Below are 14,512 nucleotides of genomic sequence, written 5' to 3'. Positions count from 1 at the left end.
TTCATTATTTAAAAATTACAAGCGCATGTTGAATGAAATTTGACTTTTATTAGTAACATTCTCTAAACGTGAGTTTTCAATGGAAAAAGTCACACCGCCAACTGATAAAATCCATATCCAATATTAACTATATACAGTCATTGTTAAGTCCTTCAGTTAACTTCTGTTTATCCTCCACTGTCTGCGGGCCTTGTTGCATATATTTTGCAATTATTAAATCAATATAGGCCTACAATTAAGACAGTAAAAAGACCAAAAAGTAGGAGAAGGAGTTATAGGCTACTGACTGTTGTCATTACACGAATGCAGATGGGCATTTTTCACAGGTAATGGGGAACTTCCCGTTTCTTCTTTCACAAACGTTTAGATTATTGCAACAGTCTCCTAGCTGGATGCTCTGGTAAATCTGAAAAGCGCTATACAAATAAACTTTGATTTGATTTGAGCTCCAAACTACGAGTTCAGGATGCTGTTTAACGATTATGTCGGGAGCCGCTCGGCTGACAATCTAGACTAACAATAGAAACCAATACAAAGCGAAATATACTACAAATTGCACAAATACTAAATGTGATGCCACTCGCTCGCAGAGGTTTAAATGACGCTGATGGCGTGTAGGAACATTCACTGATAACCATACATCTATAATAATAAACCCTTTAAATTTAGTGCTGTCGTTAACGGTCTACCACTGTAGATTCACGTAGCCTCCTATAATCTTAATTCGACGTTATCGCTAAACAGTATTCTGAACTAGTAATATAGAGCTGTCTAGCTGGATGTCGGCTAGTATTTCACTCAACATAATTTTCAAACAAAAGTTATGAACAATCTTCATTTCAACAAATGGTGATTCGGAGCTCGTCGGGATGATTTTAAACGAGAGTGGCCGATACGCAGAGTCACCCAAGAGTCTTTAGATGTCTGTCAGCAGAGGCAGGCGTATGGAGTCACCGCGCTGCGTTCAAAACAGTGACGAGCGCGAAGTGCTGGGTGCAAAGCTGGAAACATTAGTCTGCAATCATCACAGTGTATCTAACCTATTAACATAAATCCTTTCCAGTCTCGCTTAACAGGACTCTTTCATTGCTGCATTTATTTCAATATAAAGTGTAAAAGCCTGTCATTTTTTGATCAGGCAACATTGTGGAAGGCTCTCAGGAATGATTTGCTGTGCTGTCACTCGTTTGGCCACGCCCCTATCTGTTAATACCACGCCCCTCACGTTAGATCGGGGACAAAAGTCTGAACTGAAAAGAAGATCTGAAACTGAAAAAAACAGCTTCGAAACTTGAAAAAAAAATGTGAAAGTGAAAAAAAAGATCCGAAACTCAAAAAAATAAGATCTGAATCTGAAAAAAAAAGTCTGAAATCTGAAATACATTAAACCTCAAATATCAAAATATACAGCAACCTGAAACTTGAAAAAAAATAATTGATTCAAAATAAATACAGAATTGAATCAAAATTGTATTTAAACTGAAAAAACATTTGCTTCACTTATTTTTATTTTGAATCGATTGTGGTATTTTTCGATGTTCAGGCTCAACACTATAACTTTCAGTTTCAGATCTCATTTTCAAATGAACAAAACATTTGTCCCTAATTTAACACCATAATTTAACACCATAAAGACTCGCCGTGAGGAGTAGGGGTCGCTACAGTATCTCCTGACATTACGTTTGTGTAGCTGCGCGGTATTATTTGTAAATTTATTTGTAAACGTAATACAAGCGAACTGGGTGGGTTTCCCGAAACGTTCGTAGCGCCAAGTACTTCCCAGCTAACAAAAAAACGTCCCGAGGACGTCCCGCGAACCAACACTGCGAACGTCCTCTGGACGTTTTTTTGTAGGGTCGCCAAAATGTTTCAGGGGACGTTCAGTGGACGTTACAAAAGACGTTTGTAGGACCACCTGGAAACATCCAGAGGACAATGAGCGGACGTTTAAGGAACGTCCTTTAAACGTCTCTTATGTGTTAAATTGTTTAGGTCTACTTCTTATGTTACTTCTAAAACAACTTAGATTTTATTGATTTAGTAAATCCGGGTATTGCATATGGAATAAAAATGAACACACAAGAAGTGATAGGCTGTAAACAAATTATTATTTTTTATTTGAAATGCGAAAAAAGTGTCTCATGTGCGCATTTTGAATGCCGTTTCAAGCCTCCTTTTCACACGTTTCTTGGGGTGAAGCCTAAAATAGACAGATACACGTTTGTTAACATTTAATTTTGTGACCTCTAGTTATAATAAAGCGTTCGATAAATGAAGTAATTTGAACGTTTTGCTTGAAGAACATCAGCTACTCAAATCAATGCTAACCCAGCTAGGTAGCTATAGTTGGCATTAACTTGTTAATGTGGCTAGCTACTTATAGCGAATGCTATCGTCGGCTGTTATCTGTGGCTGAGACCATCAACATCAGTTAACGTTACTTACTATTGAAGTCTTAATGCAGTGATTCATATAACTTTATCATTTGGTAGCGTAGCGTAGTGATAATTTAGCTCTAGCCATGACCATATAGAAATAATGTCCAGCCACAGATGGGCATCCGTTTTTGGTACAACTGTTTGATTTTGCTGATCGGGTTTTATGATTATCCAGAGGGGTTAGCTGAGGGTTTATTAAAATCACCTCATACATTAGCCGCAACTCAGAAGATAAATTTACTAAGATATGTATTTACTAGCTAACCATATTTTAATCAAATGTAGGTGACTCACCTTGAATTTAAAATAACGGCTTCTGTCAGAATATTCATGTTAGCTAACGTTCCTACGTCGCGAGAAGATGGCTCGTGCGTTTATGTTCCCGCTTGCTAATCCTCTAGTGAGTAAAACTCTAAATCAGCTGACTGCCTTTCACGCACGCACCATGACAACGGTCGCGGGACCACGTCCGGACGTTCTCAAACGTTCTCTAAATGTAACAAAAATAACGTTATTTCAACGACTATACGGGGACGTCACCGAACGTCCTGTGAATGTATCTTTGGGAACGTTCCGCCAGGACTTCGAGGGGACCTGCTGGGAACGTCCGTTATGGCCTAGGAACGTCCTATCGCGAACGTTATAAAAAACCTCTAATAAGAACGTCCGCGAACGTCCCCGGGACGTTCACTGTTTGCTGGGTTCGTAACCTCGTATGAAACGTACGAGGTTAAGAAGTACTTAGCGCTACGAACGTTTCGGGAAACCCACCCCAGTTCAGTCAGACAGCTTGTGAAACGAAATACCATTACAATTTCAAGCATTTTAAAGTAGGCGACGTTAGTCAAAATTCCAGCACTTTTCAAACGTGGAACACAAAGCAACATTAAAATTGGTCAGGTAAATGTTCCTTCCCCTGTTTTTGAGGGGTGTTTCTTTACACTACCACATATCGTTACGGGAGGACACTGCACAGAATGACTTGTAAAACGTGCTCGCGCTCTCACAGGAACGGGGTCAGACGCAAAAGTAGAACTGAGCCAAGAAGAAAGCAAATATATATATTTTACAAGGGAAAATATAAATAGTAACGCACAGTTATTTGGATAAGTAACTTTAATCTGATTACTGGACTGGAAATAGTAGCGCGTTATATTACTCGTTACCGAAAAAAGTGGTAAGATTAGAGTAACGCGTTACTAAGTAACGCGTTACTGACATCACTGTTAACAACTAATACGTATATAATACACAGATCTCACACACTCACGTATAATACACACATACTCACACACTCTGGTATAATACACACACTCACACCGATTTCACTCTGTCTCTCAGGTATAATACACACTCACACAGATCTTACTCTGTCTCTCAGGTATAACACACAGATCTTACTCTGTCTCTCAGGTATAACACACACACCGATCTCACTCTGTCTCTCAGGTATAACACACACACTCACACAGATCTCACTCTGTCTCTCAGGTATAATACACACACACAGATCTCACTCTGTCTCAGGTATAACACACACTCACACAGATCTCACTGTCTCTCAGGTATAATACACACACACAGATCTCACTCTGTCTCAAGTATAACACACACACTCACACAGATCTCACTCTGTCTCAGGTATAATACACACACACAGATCTCACTCTGTCTCAAGTATAACACACACTCACACAGATCTCACTCTGTCTCTCAGGTATAATACACACACACTCACACAGATCTCACTCTGTCTCTCAGGTATAATACACACACACAGATTTCACTCTGTCTCAGGTATAACACACACTCACACAGATCTCACTCTGTCTCAGGTATAACACACACTCACATAGATCTCACTCTGTCTTTCAGGTATAATACACACACACTCACACAGATCTCACTCTGTCTCTCAGGTATAATACACACACACACACAGATCTCACTCTGTCTCTCAGGTATAATACACACACACTCACACAGATCTCACTCTGTCTCTCAGGTATATTACACACACACTCACACAGATCTCACTCTGTCTCTCAGGTATAATACACACACACTCACACAGATCTCACTCTGTCTCTCAGGTATAATACACACACACAGATCTCACTCTGTCTCTCAGGTATAATACACACTCACACAGATCTCACTCTGTCTCTCAGGTATAATACACACACACTCACACAGATCTCACTCTGTCTCTCAGGTATTCTCCTCTTCACAATATCAAGATCCCAGAGGGTGATGGCGTCCAGTACCCGGCCGTGCTGTTGCTGACTGGTGACCATGACGACCGGGTGGTGCCCCTCCACTCTCTTAAGTACATCGCCACCCTGCAGCACATGATTGGCCGCTGGCCGGGCCAGTCCAACCCCCTCTTCATTCATGTGGACACCAAATCTGGCCACGGCGCTGGGAAGCCCACCAGCAAGGTCATCCAGGAGGTGGCCGACATGTACGCCTTCATCGCCCGCTGCCTGGACCTCAGCTGGGTCAATTAACACACACACACACACACAGTGGCAGCAAAACGGATCTTGTGGGGGTGTGGTCTCATGTTTTCTCCTCCCCCCCCTCCTCCTTTTGTTTGTTTGTACCTGGACGGTTGACTGTGCTCCTCACTGGTCTGATTCAGCCTTCTCCAGTACCTTACCTGGGAGGTCACAGCCATACGACCTCTGGGACACTTTGCACACACTGGGTTTATTTATTTGTAGGACTACAGAAACCATAGAGCACCGTTCTACGTTCTTTTGATGTTCATTCCAGGGGAGCAGCACAGATGAGAAGAGTTACGATCCCTCAGTGTTTGCGTTCGTGCAGATTCTGCTGCTGCCACAGAGAGAGAACCTGTGTCATATCTTCACTGATTGAAGCCTGTTTCTACCTCCAGACTTTTACAGGTTGTTTGTACCTTTGAACGAGGGGGAAACACCACCAAGGAGAAATAAAAACCGTATTAAAAAATCGTTTAACGAACATGGCGTCTGTGCAGCTCTGCTTCTGATTAGGAAGGTGATTTACTGGGCAACATTTGAACACAGTTGCATTGTGGGTGAGAACAAATTAAGATGGTGACACAGCAGATCAGTTTTGTATTATGGTATTTGTTACTCTTTGAGTTTTATGCTTAAAATATGTCCGTATGATTGTAATATAACATTTGCCTATATTTGGCCTTAGGAAGCTCTTCAGAGTGCAGCTATAGCCCAACAGAGTGGTCCCACGTTACTTAGTGCACATTCTATATACTATATACCTATATACCTTCTATATACCTTCTATATACTATATACCTATATACCTTCTATATACTATATACCTTCTATATACTATATACCTATATACCTTCTATATACTATATACCTTCTATATACTATATACCTATATACCTTCTATATACTATATACCTTCTATATACTATATACCTATATACCTTCTATATACTATATACCTTCTATATACTATATACCTATATACCTTCTATATACTATATACCTTCTATATACTATACACAATGACCGTGTACTGCAAAAACAAAAAAGATGGAGTGATGGAGAAAGTGTTTGGTGCAAAAATACAATGGGTTTTTGTTTTATTGGCCAAGCCATTGATAACTAGTGTAGTGGGATGTAATTAACTAGTGTAATAGAACGTAGTGTAATTGAATGTAATTAACTAGTGTAATAGAACGTAGTGTAATTGAATGTAATTAACTAGTGTAATAGAACGTAGTGTAATTGAATGCAATTAACTAGTGTAATAGAAGGTAGTGTAATTGAATGTAGTTAACTAGTGTCATGTAAGAACTTCAGTGAGGCAGAAACCGTGGACTGGACAAGTTCCTAGCAACTTTGCAAATTCCTGCAAACACTTTAAATATTTCTGAAGTAAACGAAAATGAACACAAGACGTTCGCGCAAAAAGAACAAAACACCATAAAGTGACGGGAAGTCAAAAGATCGTTTCGAGTTGGAAAGAACACTGACGTGCAAACGTGAGGTTTTTGGTGTTTAGTTTTGAGCACTGCATTAAGAGCTATGGTGTAGTTTACACTTCTGACCACACGATGGCACTATAAGGACAACCGGAGTATGAAACGATCACATTTAAAGCGCAGTTACCGTGATGAATTGGTGGTCTGTGGTGGGCTGCATTCTGCTCAATATGTTAACCATGAACAACTCGTTAATAACAATGTGTGGCCACAGTTTAGGAGTCTGGACCAAGGTCATGAAGCAGCAGCCCCTTCTGCTTCTGTCGGTGTGGGTTTCCTCCGGCTGCTCCGGTTTCCCGGGACTAAATTGGCCCGGTGTGAATGAGTGTTATCCACACCACCCCTGCACGGGAGGAAGTCTCGTCGAGCTGAATATTTTAATTCCTTGTGGTTTGGAGTGTCCCTTCAAATAGCCAAATGTCTTGTGTAGCCCACGTTTCAAAGAACTACTCCAACTACTGGAGATCACCTTTACTTTGCTTACTTAATAGATGTGACTCGCCTATTTAATACGAACATTTTAGCCTGTCAACCGTCCAACTTTAAACAAGAACTGAAGCACATTATCACTTATCAATAGACCACACTACCACACATATAAACAAGTACTGAATGGGAAATATTGGATTAAACCTAGGCTACTAGAATTAAATAATATGACAGGAGGACGATAAACTTCACGCAATCGCGCATGTTGCAGACATACGACATATATCCAACTGCGTGTGTGTTGTGTCTTTCTGTATATATCAGTGTGTATACAAGACAAAACTATGAATGTTACTGGACTGATATTAGCTGGTTATCTCCTTACACAGAGTCGGTTTTGTTGCTTTGCACAAATGCGCCATCTAGCGGTCCGGTGTGTTCGTCATTTGTTGGGGAGCACTTTCAGAAACAAACATGTTCTTTTAATCATCTCACAAGATATGAATATTAACCCTTTCATGCATAGAGGTCACTACAGTGTACAGCTGTTTAAAAGTGTTTTTTCTCTATATATGCTTGCAATTTTGGACACCGCTGCATATAGTCCACTCTAGTGGAAGCTATTGCATCATCCCGTACAAAACAATCCCATTGGCTAGTCATTGCAATGGAAAAATATAGTCAGTGAAACCAAGATGGCCGACAGACAGGGAGAAAGACCAAACAGCTTGGCTATTTCTGTTTCTACCTTCTATAAAACGATACCATTGCATGTTATAAAAATATAATTACATCAAGTAACATCTAAGGTGACATATTATCTAAAGATTTTTGAAATTCTGATTTTACAATTGGAGAAAATGCAGATTAATCATCTGTCCACTCAATTGTACATCATGCATCACTAGCTATGTTTCAACTTTAATTTCAATTAGGCTACCACCAGTGTTGTTCTTGAAAATAATTCATATCATTTAATGTTTTGGATTCTTTATGTTTTTATAATGTAATTTGAGGGGTTTTTTTCTTTAAATCCTTAAATGCCAGCAGATGCCAAGATGGTGCATGCACATGAAGAACCAAGTACATCTGCATGCAGTGATTGATTGATTGATTGATTGATTGATTGATTGATTGATTGATTGATTGTCTTGTAGCTTTGTGCCCTGGATGCTTTGGCAACTGTCATAGAAAATAGTCTCAGAAATGAGCAATGAGAATGATTAGACAGGAAATATGATACATGATATAAGATATAAGAATATGCTCAGCTCAGAGACTTGACGAGGATACAGTATGATAAATACAAGTTACAGTCAAGGTTCTATGAGGTTTGACAGTTCAGACTTTTACTTGTGTCACACTATCCTCCTCAGTTCAGAGGAACCACCATTCCAACAGAATACCATATTAAAACTATATAACTAAATTACATATATACCTATGAATACCAAGTTATTACATTGATGTTTTTTACAATATAAATGCATGAAGTACACTTGAGTGGACAGATAAATATTTCTTTATCGAATAAACATAGATTTTTTTTTTTTTCAAAACCTTGTTTTACTTCCCTAAGGATGTATAAAAACACTTAGTAAAAAAATCCTGACTGAGTTTATTATAATTCATGCATGAGAGGGTTAAAAAAAACATATTTTATACTTTTGGTTTTGTAGTTTATAGCTCTTAATATTTCAACATATTAATTTGTATTTGTCTGTTACAGAGTTTCCACATGTAAATAATCACTAGCTTATTATTTCTTGGGTGGTTTCATATGGACTTAATCTTTCCGATTACCACGTATTACAGGAGTCGTGCTTACATTTTTGAGCACGGCACAGTCTAAAGTCAGTTGAGCAACAGAGTTTTAGGGTGAACGCATTCTTCAGACACATCCACCCACTTAAACAGGTATAAAGTCCAGGTGTACTAGAAAGATGCGTTGGCAAAATTCGCAAAGAGAGCACTAGTGAAATAAAAGTGTGAAGAAGAGATTTCGTTGAGAAATTACGTTTAATTTGACTCTCATTGTTCTCTATTTGTTCGTACATATTTTTTTACAGTTGAATAACAATTTGATTATATTTTTATTATTCAATTTATACCATTTTGCACACAATTAACTCCACAGTCTCATACTCTTGCACTGCAATATAGTGCGTATATATGGAGGCTATGTGTGACATGTTTGCATATTTTTTAGGAATTGGGTAAAAATTATTTTATGTGACCTGAAGTTCACTTGTCCCTGTATGTGTCTGCCAACATCAGACTGATCAGACTGCGGTATTTACTCAAATCATAGTGCCCATTTGGTCATTACGTATTCGTCATGGTGGTCCATCTATTTTTAATGTATAATGATCAGAAAGCGGATCTTTTCCGCTGTGCGCGTGCAGCTCTCATGTTAAGTACGACCGCCACATCCGGCCACGCTGCCGCTCGAGCGCGTCTTTACACTTGTAATGTATCTCACTCATGCATCCACACCGGCAAACCTCCATGATAAAAACTGGAAATAGTTGCTGCATTGTTAACCCGTGTGGCGTTTAGAATTTGAACGTATGTTTGTGATTTAAATAGTTTTTAATGTGTTTTATAGTTTGGCAAATAATTCGATATAAACACATCATAATATACAGGATCATATTGTCACTACTTTGTGGGGTTTGCCTGTGTTTTCAAAATGTGAGTAATTTGATTATGTTTCTAAATAATGAAAGTGGAATATGTCACGTACATTTGTCGTACATGTCAGTTATATTTTGATTCTGGATCACACTTCTCTCTCTCACTCGAGTCAATATCCAGAATTTGCTGTTCCTCTGGGTTTGAACCAGAAAAGCATGAAATCTACTTGTTTTATGCTGAACAAATTGGTCTTAGGGTTAGGCTTGAATCCAGACCATCCAGTCCAGGTTAGTGTAACATATAAACATAAATGAGAAAATTGTAGATCAAACAGAACAAGGAAAAAATAATTAAATGAAAAGACAAATAATGGCTGGTGGATTTTCAATTGTTCACGGAGATATTTTAATTAAGAAACAAAAATTGTAAGTTTTTTGTTGTGTTGTTTTTGCTGTAATGGGCAGATATGTAGGACACATGTAGTCCTGGACCCACACGTATGGTTCTGTGTGCACACGTGTAGTCCTGGACCCACATGTATGGTTCTAGACCCACATGTATGGTTCTGTGTACATATGTGGTCCTGGACCCGCATGTATTGTCCTCTGTGCACACGTGTGCTCCTGGACCCACATGTATGGTCCTGGACCCACATGTATGGTTCTGTGTACATATGTGGTCCTGGACCCACACGTATGGTTCTAGACCCACATGTATGGTTCTGTGTGCACACGTGTAGTCTTGGACCCACACGTATGGTTCTAGACCCACATGTATGGTTCTGTGTGCACACGTGTAGTCCTGGACCCACATGTATGGTTCTGTGTGCACATATGTGGTCCTGGACCCACACGTATGGTCCTGGACCCACATGTATGGTCCTGTGTGCACACATGTGCTCCTGGACCCACACGTATGGTTCTGTGTGCACACGTATGGTCCTGGACCCACATGTATGGTCCTGTGTGCACACGTGTGCTCCTGGACCCACATGTATGGTCCTGTGTGCATATGTGTAGTCCTGGACCCACACGTATGGTTCTGTGTGCACACGTGTAGTCCTGGACCCACACGTATGGTCCTGTGTGCACACGTGTAGTCCTGGACCCACACGTATGGTTCTTTGTGCACACATGTGCTTCTGGACCCACACGTATGGTTCTGTGTGCACACATGTGCTCCTGGACCCACACGTATGGTTCTGTGTGCACACGTGTGCTCCTGGACCCACAAGTATGGTTCTGTGTGCACACGTGCTCCTGGACCCACATGTATGGTCCTGTGTGCACACGTGTAGTCCTGGACCCACATGTATTGTTCTGTGTGCACACGTGTGCTCCTGGACCCACACGTATGGGTCTGTGTGCACACGTGTGCTCCTTGAAGCAGACATGCTGTCAGCATGTGCTATTATAAGATGTGCAAGGTTTCTATGTCCCGTACCTTTGGTGTCCCTGTAATGATCTGTTCCACGTTGTGACTATTGTCAGAGGTCAGATGGCTATACTCATGTGAGCTATGTCTGGGAGTATCTCCTTCAAAAATATCTTGCCATATATCTGAATATTTCAGATCTCTGTACAACACTGAGAGTGAATGCTACAGGCCCCATACCTTTCACTGTTCACATGTTCCAATACAAGAGGACTTCACATGTACCAAGGCACATAACTGTTGTCCAGTCTCCGTAATCCATCTACAGCCTTTCGGATATAGTTAGTACCAACAGGGGGCGCACATTGCCCTGTGTAGATGTCCAATTAGTCTTCTGCTTTGTAGCTGAAGTTCATGTACCTAGACTGATCCTGTGGTATCAGCACAGAATTAAAGGATGCAAATCAATAAGAAGAACATAAGGTTAACATAACAGTCACCTGAAGGAGGATTCAGTGGGAGGCCTGACTGATGTGAGTGTGTGTGTGTGTGTGTGATCCTTACCTCTATTATCTGCCTCCATGCTGTTTTATGTGAGTTCTCTGAGTTCAGACAATCTGACCATCATCTACTGTTTTTAATTCAGATAGGCCGACTAACACCACCCCCAACCACACACACGTGTGTATGTTCACAAACAGTGATGACGTCACGATGTTAATCTCGTCTTTTTTGTGTTGTGTCCCTCCTTTTGTTGCCTGTCCTATCTGTCTCTCTTTCTGCGGGCGAGTCGAGTCTCTGTCACGCTGCGTTCATTCACTTCACTGTCCACCTGTACCTTTCATTATCTTCATCCATGATCACAACAGCTCTCTCCTTTTACTTTTCTTTCATATCTGTCTCTCATTCTGTCGGATCTCTTTCTGTCTCTGTTCTGTCTCATTCTGTCTGGTCTCTCTCATTCTGTCTCTGGTCTCTCTCATTCTGTCTCTGTTGTCTCTCATTCTCTCTGGTCTCTCTCATTCTGTCTCTGTTGTCTCTCATTCTCTCTGGTCTCTCTCATTCTGTCTGGTCTCTCTCATTCTGTCTCTGGTCTCTCTCATTCTGTCTCTGTTGTCTCTCATTCTGTCTCCTTTTACATAACCTAAATGCAAAAGCTATCTTTTGTTTTTGATCAATCTACGTAATCCACATGAGCAAAGGCACTTCAAGGTCAAAGGCATTTGACCTTGATTACTGTAAAAAACTAAAAGTAATTAAAGTAATTGGTAATCTCACTTCCCTGTAGCAAAAAAAAAATGCACTCCGTTTATGAATGTATATTTTTACATAATTGAAAGCATCTTCAGCAATGTTCAGTGAGGCAGAAACTGTGGTTTGGTCTTCTTCAGGAATGGAGAATGCTGGATGAAAGTTCCTGACATTTTTATGCATTAGTAATACAGTAATACCCTCTAAGTACACAAAGATATTTGATACAGTAGCTTACTCTTGGCTTTAAAAATAAATACATTTTACAAATACTCTGTATTTTGTGGAATATTTTTATTACATACTGATGTGACCAATTTGCTTAATGAATAATTATTGTGTTTTTAAATGCTCTATACAATAAACTGACATATGGCTTAATATGAGCACATGCCTATTTCTTTGCTCATATTAAGCTAATCATACTAAGTCGTTTACTAAGTGCCTTTAAGGAACTGTTCCAATTGAATAAGATACAAAATTTATAAATGTGTGTGTGTGTGTGTGTTTTGGAAAAGGTTTGGAAAAAAGTGTTAATATTTAGATTTTTGTCAATTAACAAAATGCAAAGTAAATGAACAGAAGAGAAACAAATCTAAATCAGACTGATTTTGCCACTCTGTGCCTTCAAAATGGCACAATGCTTCACACTGCATATATTTAAAATTGTATATTCAAGCAAAGTTTACTTTCATTCACAGTTATTGACCGAATGTATCATTGATGGTCAGACAAATCTTTTTTAGATCAATCATGGCAGGATAAAATAACTGCATCTTTTTGGAATAGTTTAAGTCAAATCTTGTCCAATAACTCAAAAAAATATTCTGAACAAAATACATTTATTTTACATAGTTTACTGTAAACCTGTCAATACCAAAAGGTCTATTTAAATGCAACACTCCTTTGCACCAGATGGTGGCGCAGAAGAGCGGCACGAATCGGTCTTCTGTTAATTGTTTTCGGGAATTTTTAGGAGTAATAGATGGCTACAATGATGAAGTATCTGTCTATTTAGAGCTTAGAGTAGATAACACCGGTAATTATGTCGCGCTCAGAAGTTGAAATTGGAATTTCAAGGCGTATGTAACAGCCAAAAAACCAACAAAAAGAAAACAAAAGAGCGTAGGCTATAAAACAAACAACCCAAACAAAAATAATAATATGTGTAATTCACAATTATTTGGAAATCTCCGCACAACTCAGTTTGATAACTGTGCTGGTGATCAGGGGAGCTCTGATTTCTCGTTGACTCTGCGCATGGCAGCTAGCTACGCCATGCACACGCGCCGTGAAGAGGATGCGGCGAGCTGTGATGCAATGCACGAGACGGGCTGCAAGGAAAACTCCCACGCAGCGCTCCGTAGGTAGCTGTTGCACCTTTCAAACTATAAAGATTAATACAATCAAGTCGGTGCTCACACTCCGTAATGGCGGACGAAAGGTAGGACTCCGCGCATGCCGGCTTAGATGTAACTGCATGCCTCTAAAAACCAATAAGCTACGTAACAGGCCTGGTTCCTACTATTATGGTCCCAACTTTCCCTGCGGATTTAACATTTTGACTTATATTCGTAGCCAACACTAGTAATCACATTAAAAGTATGTTGGCAGTAATCAAGTTAAAACAAAAGCCACCAACAGATACATCATGTTATTCTAACGATTATATATATTTTTTATTTTTTTGTATTTTATTTATATATATTTTTTTCAATTGTGCAAAGTAAAAGATAACCCTTGGCCACATTTTCATTCTCAACAGCTAGAATGCAAATGTAACATGCAATTTGCATTTCATTTATAAGAACTTTTCAACAAAGATTTATATAAATGCATTTAAACAGCCCCATTTTCAAGATGCCATCACCTGTAGCAGAACCCATCACAAAAAAGTTATTAGTCACTGCACACCGCATAGATTGCGTTCTTTTGGACGACCGCTAGGGGGCTCTTTTTCATTAGACCTGGCTTATGGTGAAGTCTTCTTTTTAACTTAAGCTATCTAAGAGAAAAACGACATTACGCAGCTGGCTACAAACGATGTACAGGTCGTTTATTTAAAAAAGACCAGAACTGTCATGATGTGGCTGAGTTAGACCCTACAGTACTAACCGAGCATCAGCTGGGCTATCAAGAGAGCAGCGGCGGAATCAAGAGTCTACAACTGTGGCGTAGCTGCAATGGTTCACAAAATGGCTGCCAACTGGGCCCCCAGGTTCCTCTCTCTGATTACTCGAGTTTGCTTAGGACCAACTCGCAATAAACTCGCCACAGCTACCGCACTCTTAGGCTAACGGTTGAGCTTATGTTAAGGCCATGTTGAATCAGAGGCCAACGACGCATTATAACACCTCTTGGGAGGCACTCTGTGTGA

General features: G+C 39.8%; 2 protein-coding genes across 3 annotated transcripts in view; both read left to right on the top strand.

The window, feature by feature from the left end:
* Nucleotides 1-5,430, top strand: part of prep (prolyl endopeptidase) — a 21,029-nt gene extending 15,599 nt beyond the window's left edge. For both annotated transcript variants that reach the window (XM_077016539.1, XM_077016538.1), the window contains one exon: nucleotides 4,654-5,430. In XM_077016539.1, coding sequence (XP_076872654.1) covers nucleotides 4,654-4,948 — 295 coding nt within the window. In that variant the 3' untranslated portion in view covers nucleotides 4,949-5,430. The remainder of the gene's footprint in view (nucleotides 1-4,653) is intronic.
* An 8,067-nt stretch (nucleotides 5,431-13,497) lies between these two features.
* Nucleotides 13,498-14,512, top strand: part of lin28b (lin-28 homolog B (C. elegans)) — a 41,096-nt gene continuing 40,081 nt past the window's right edge. The window contains exon 1 of the mRNA XM_077016535.1: nucleotides 13,498-13,579. The gene's annotated coding sequence lies outside the window, so the exon portion shown is untranslated. The remainder of the gene's footprint in view (nucleotides 13,580-14,512) is intronic.

This window comes from Brachyhypopomus gauderio, chromosome 9 (assembly GCF_052324685.1).
Source record: "Brachyhypopomus gauderio isolate BG-103 chromosome 9, BGAUD_0.2, whole genome shotgun sequence".
Classification (NCBI taxonomy): domain Eukaryota; kingdom Metazoa; phylum Chordata; class Actinopteri; order Gymnotiformes; family Hypopomidae; genus Brachyhypopomus; species Brachyhypopomus gauderio.
This window is presented reverse-complemented; position numbering and strand designations above follow the sequence as displayed.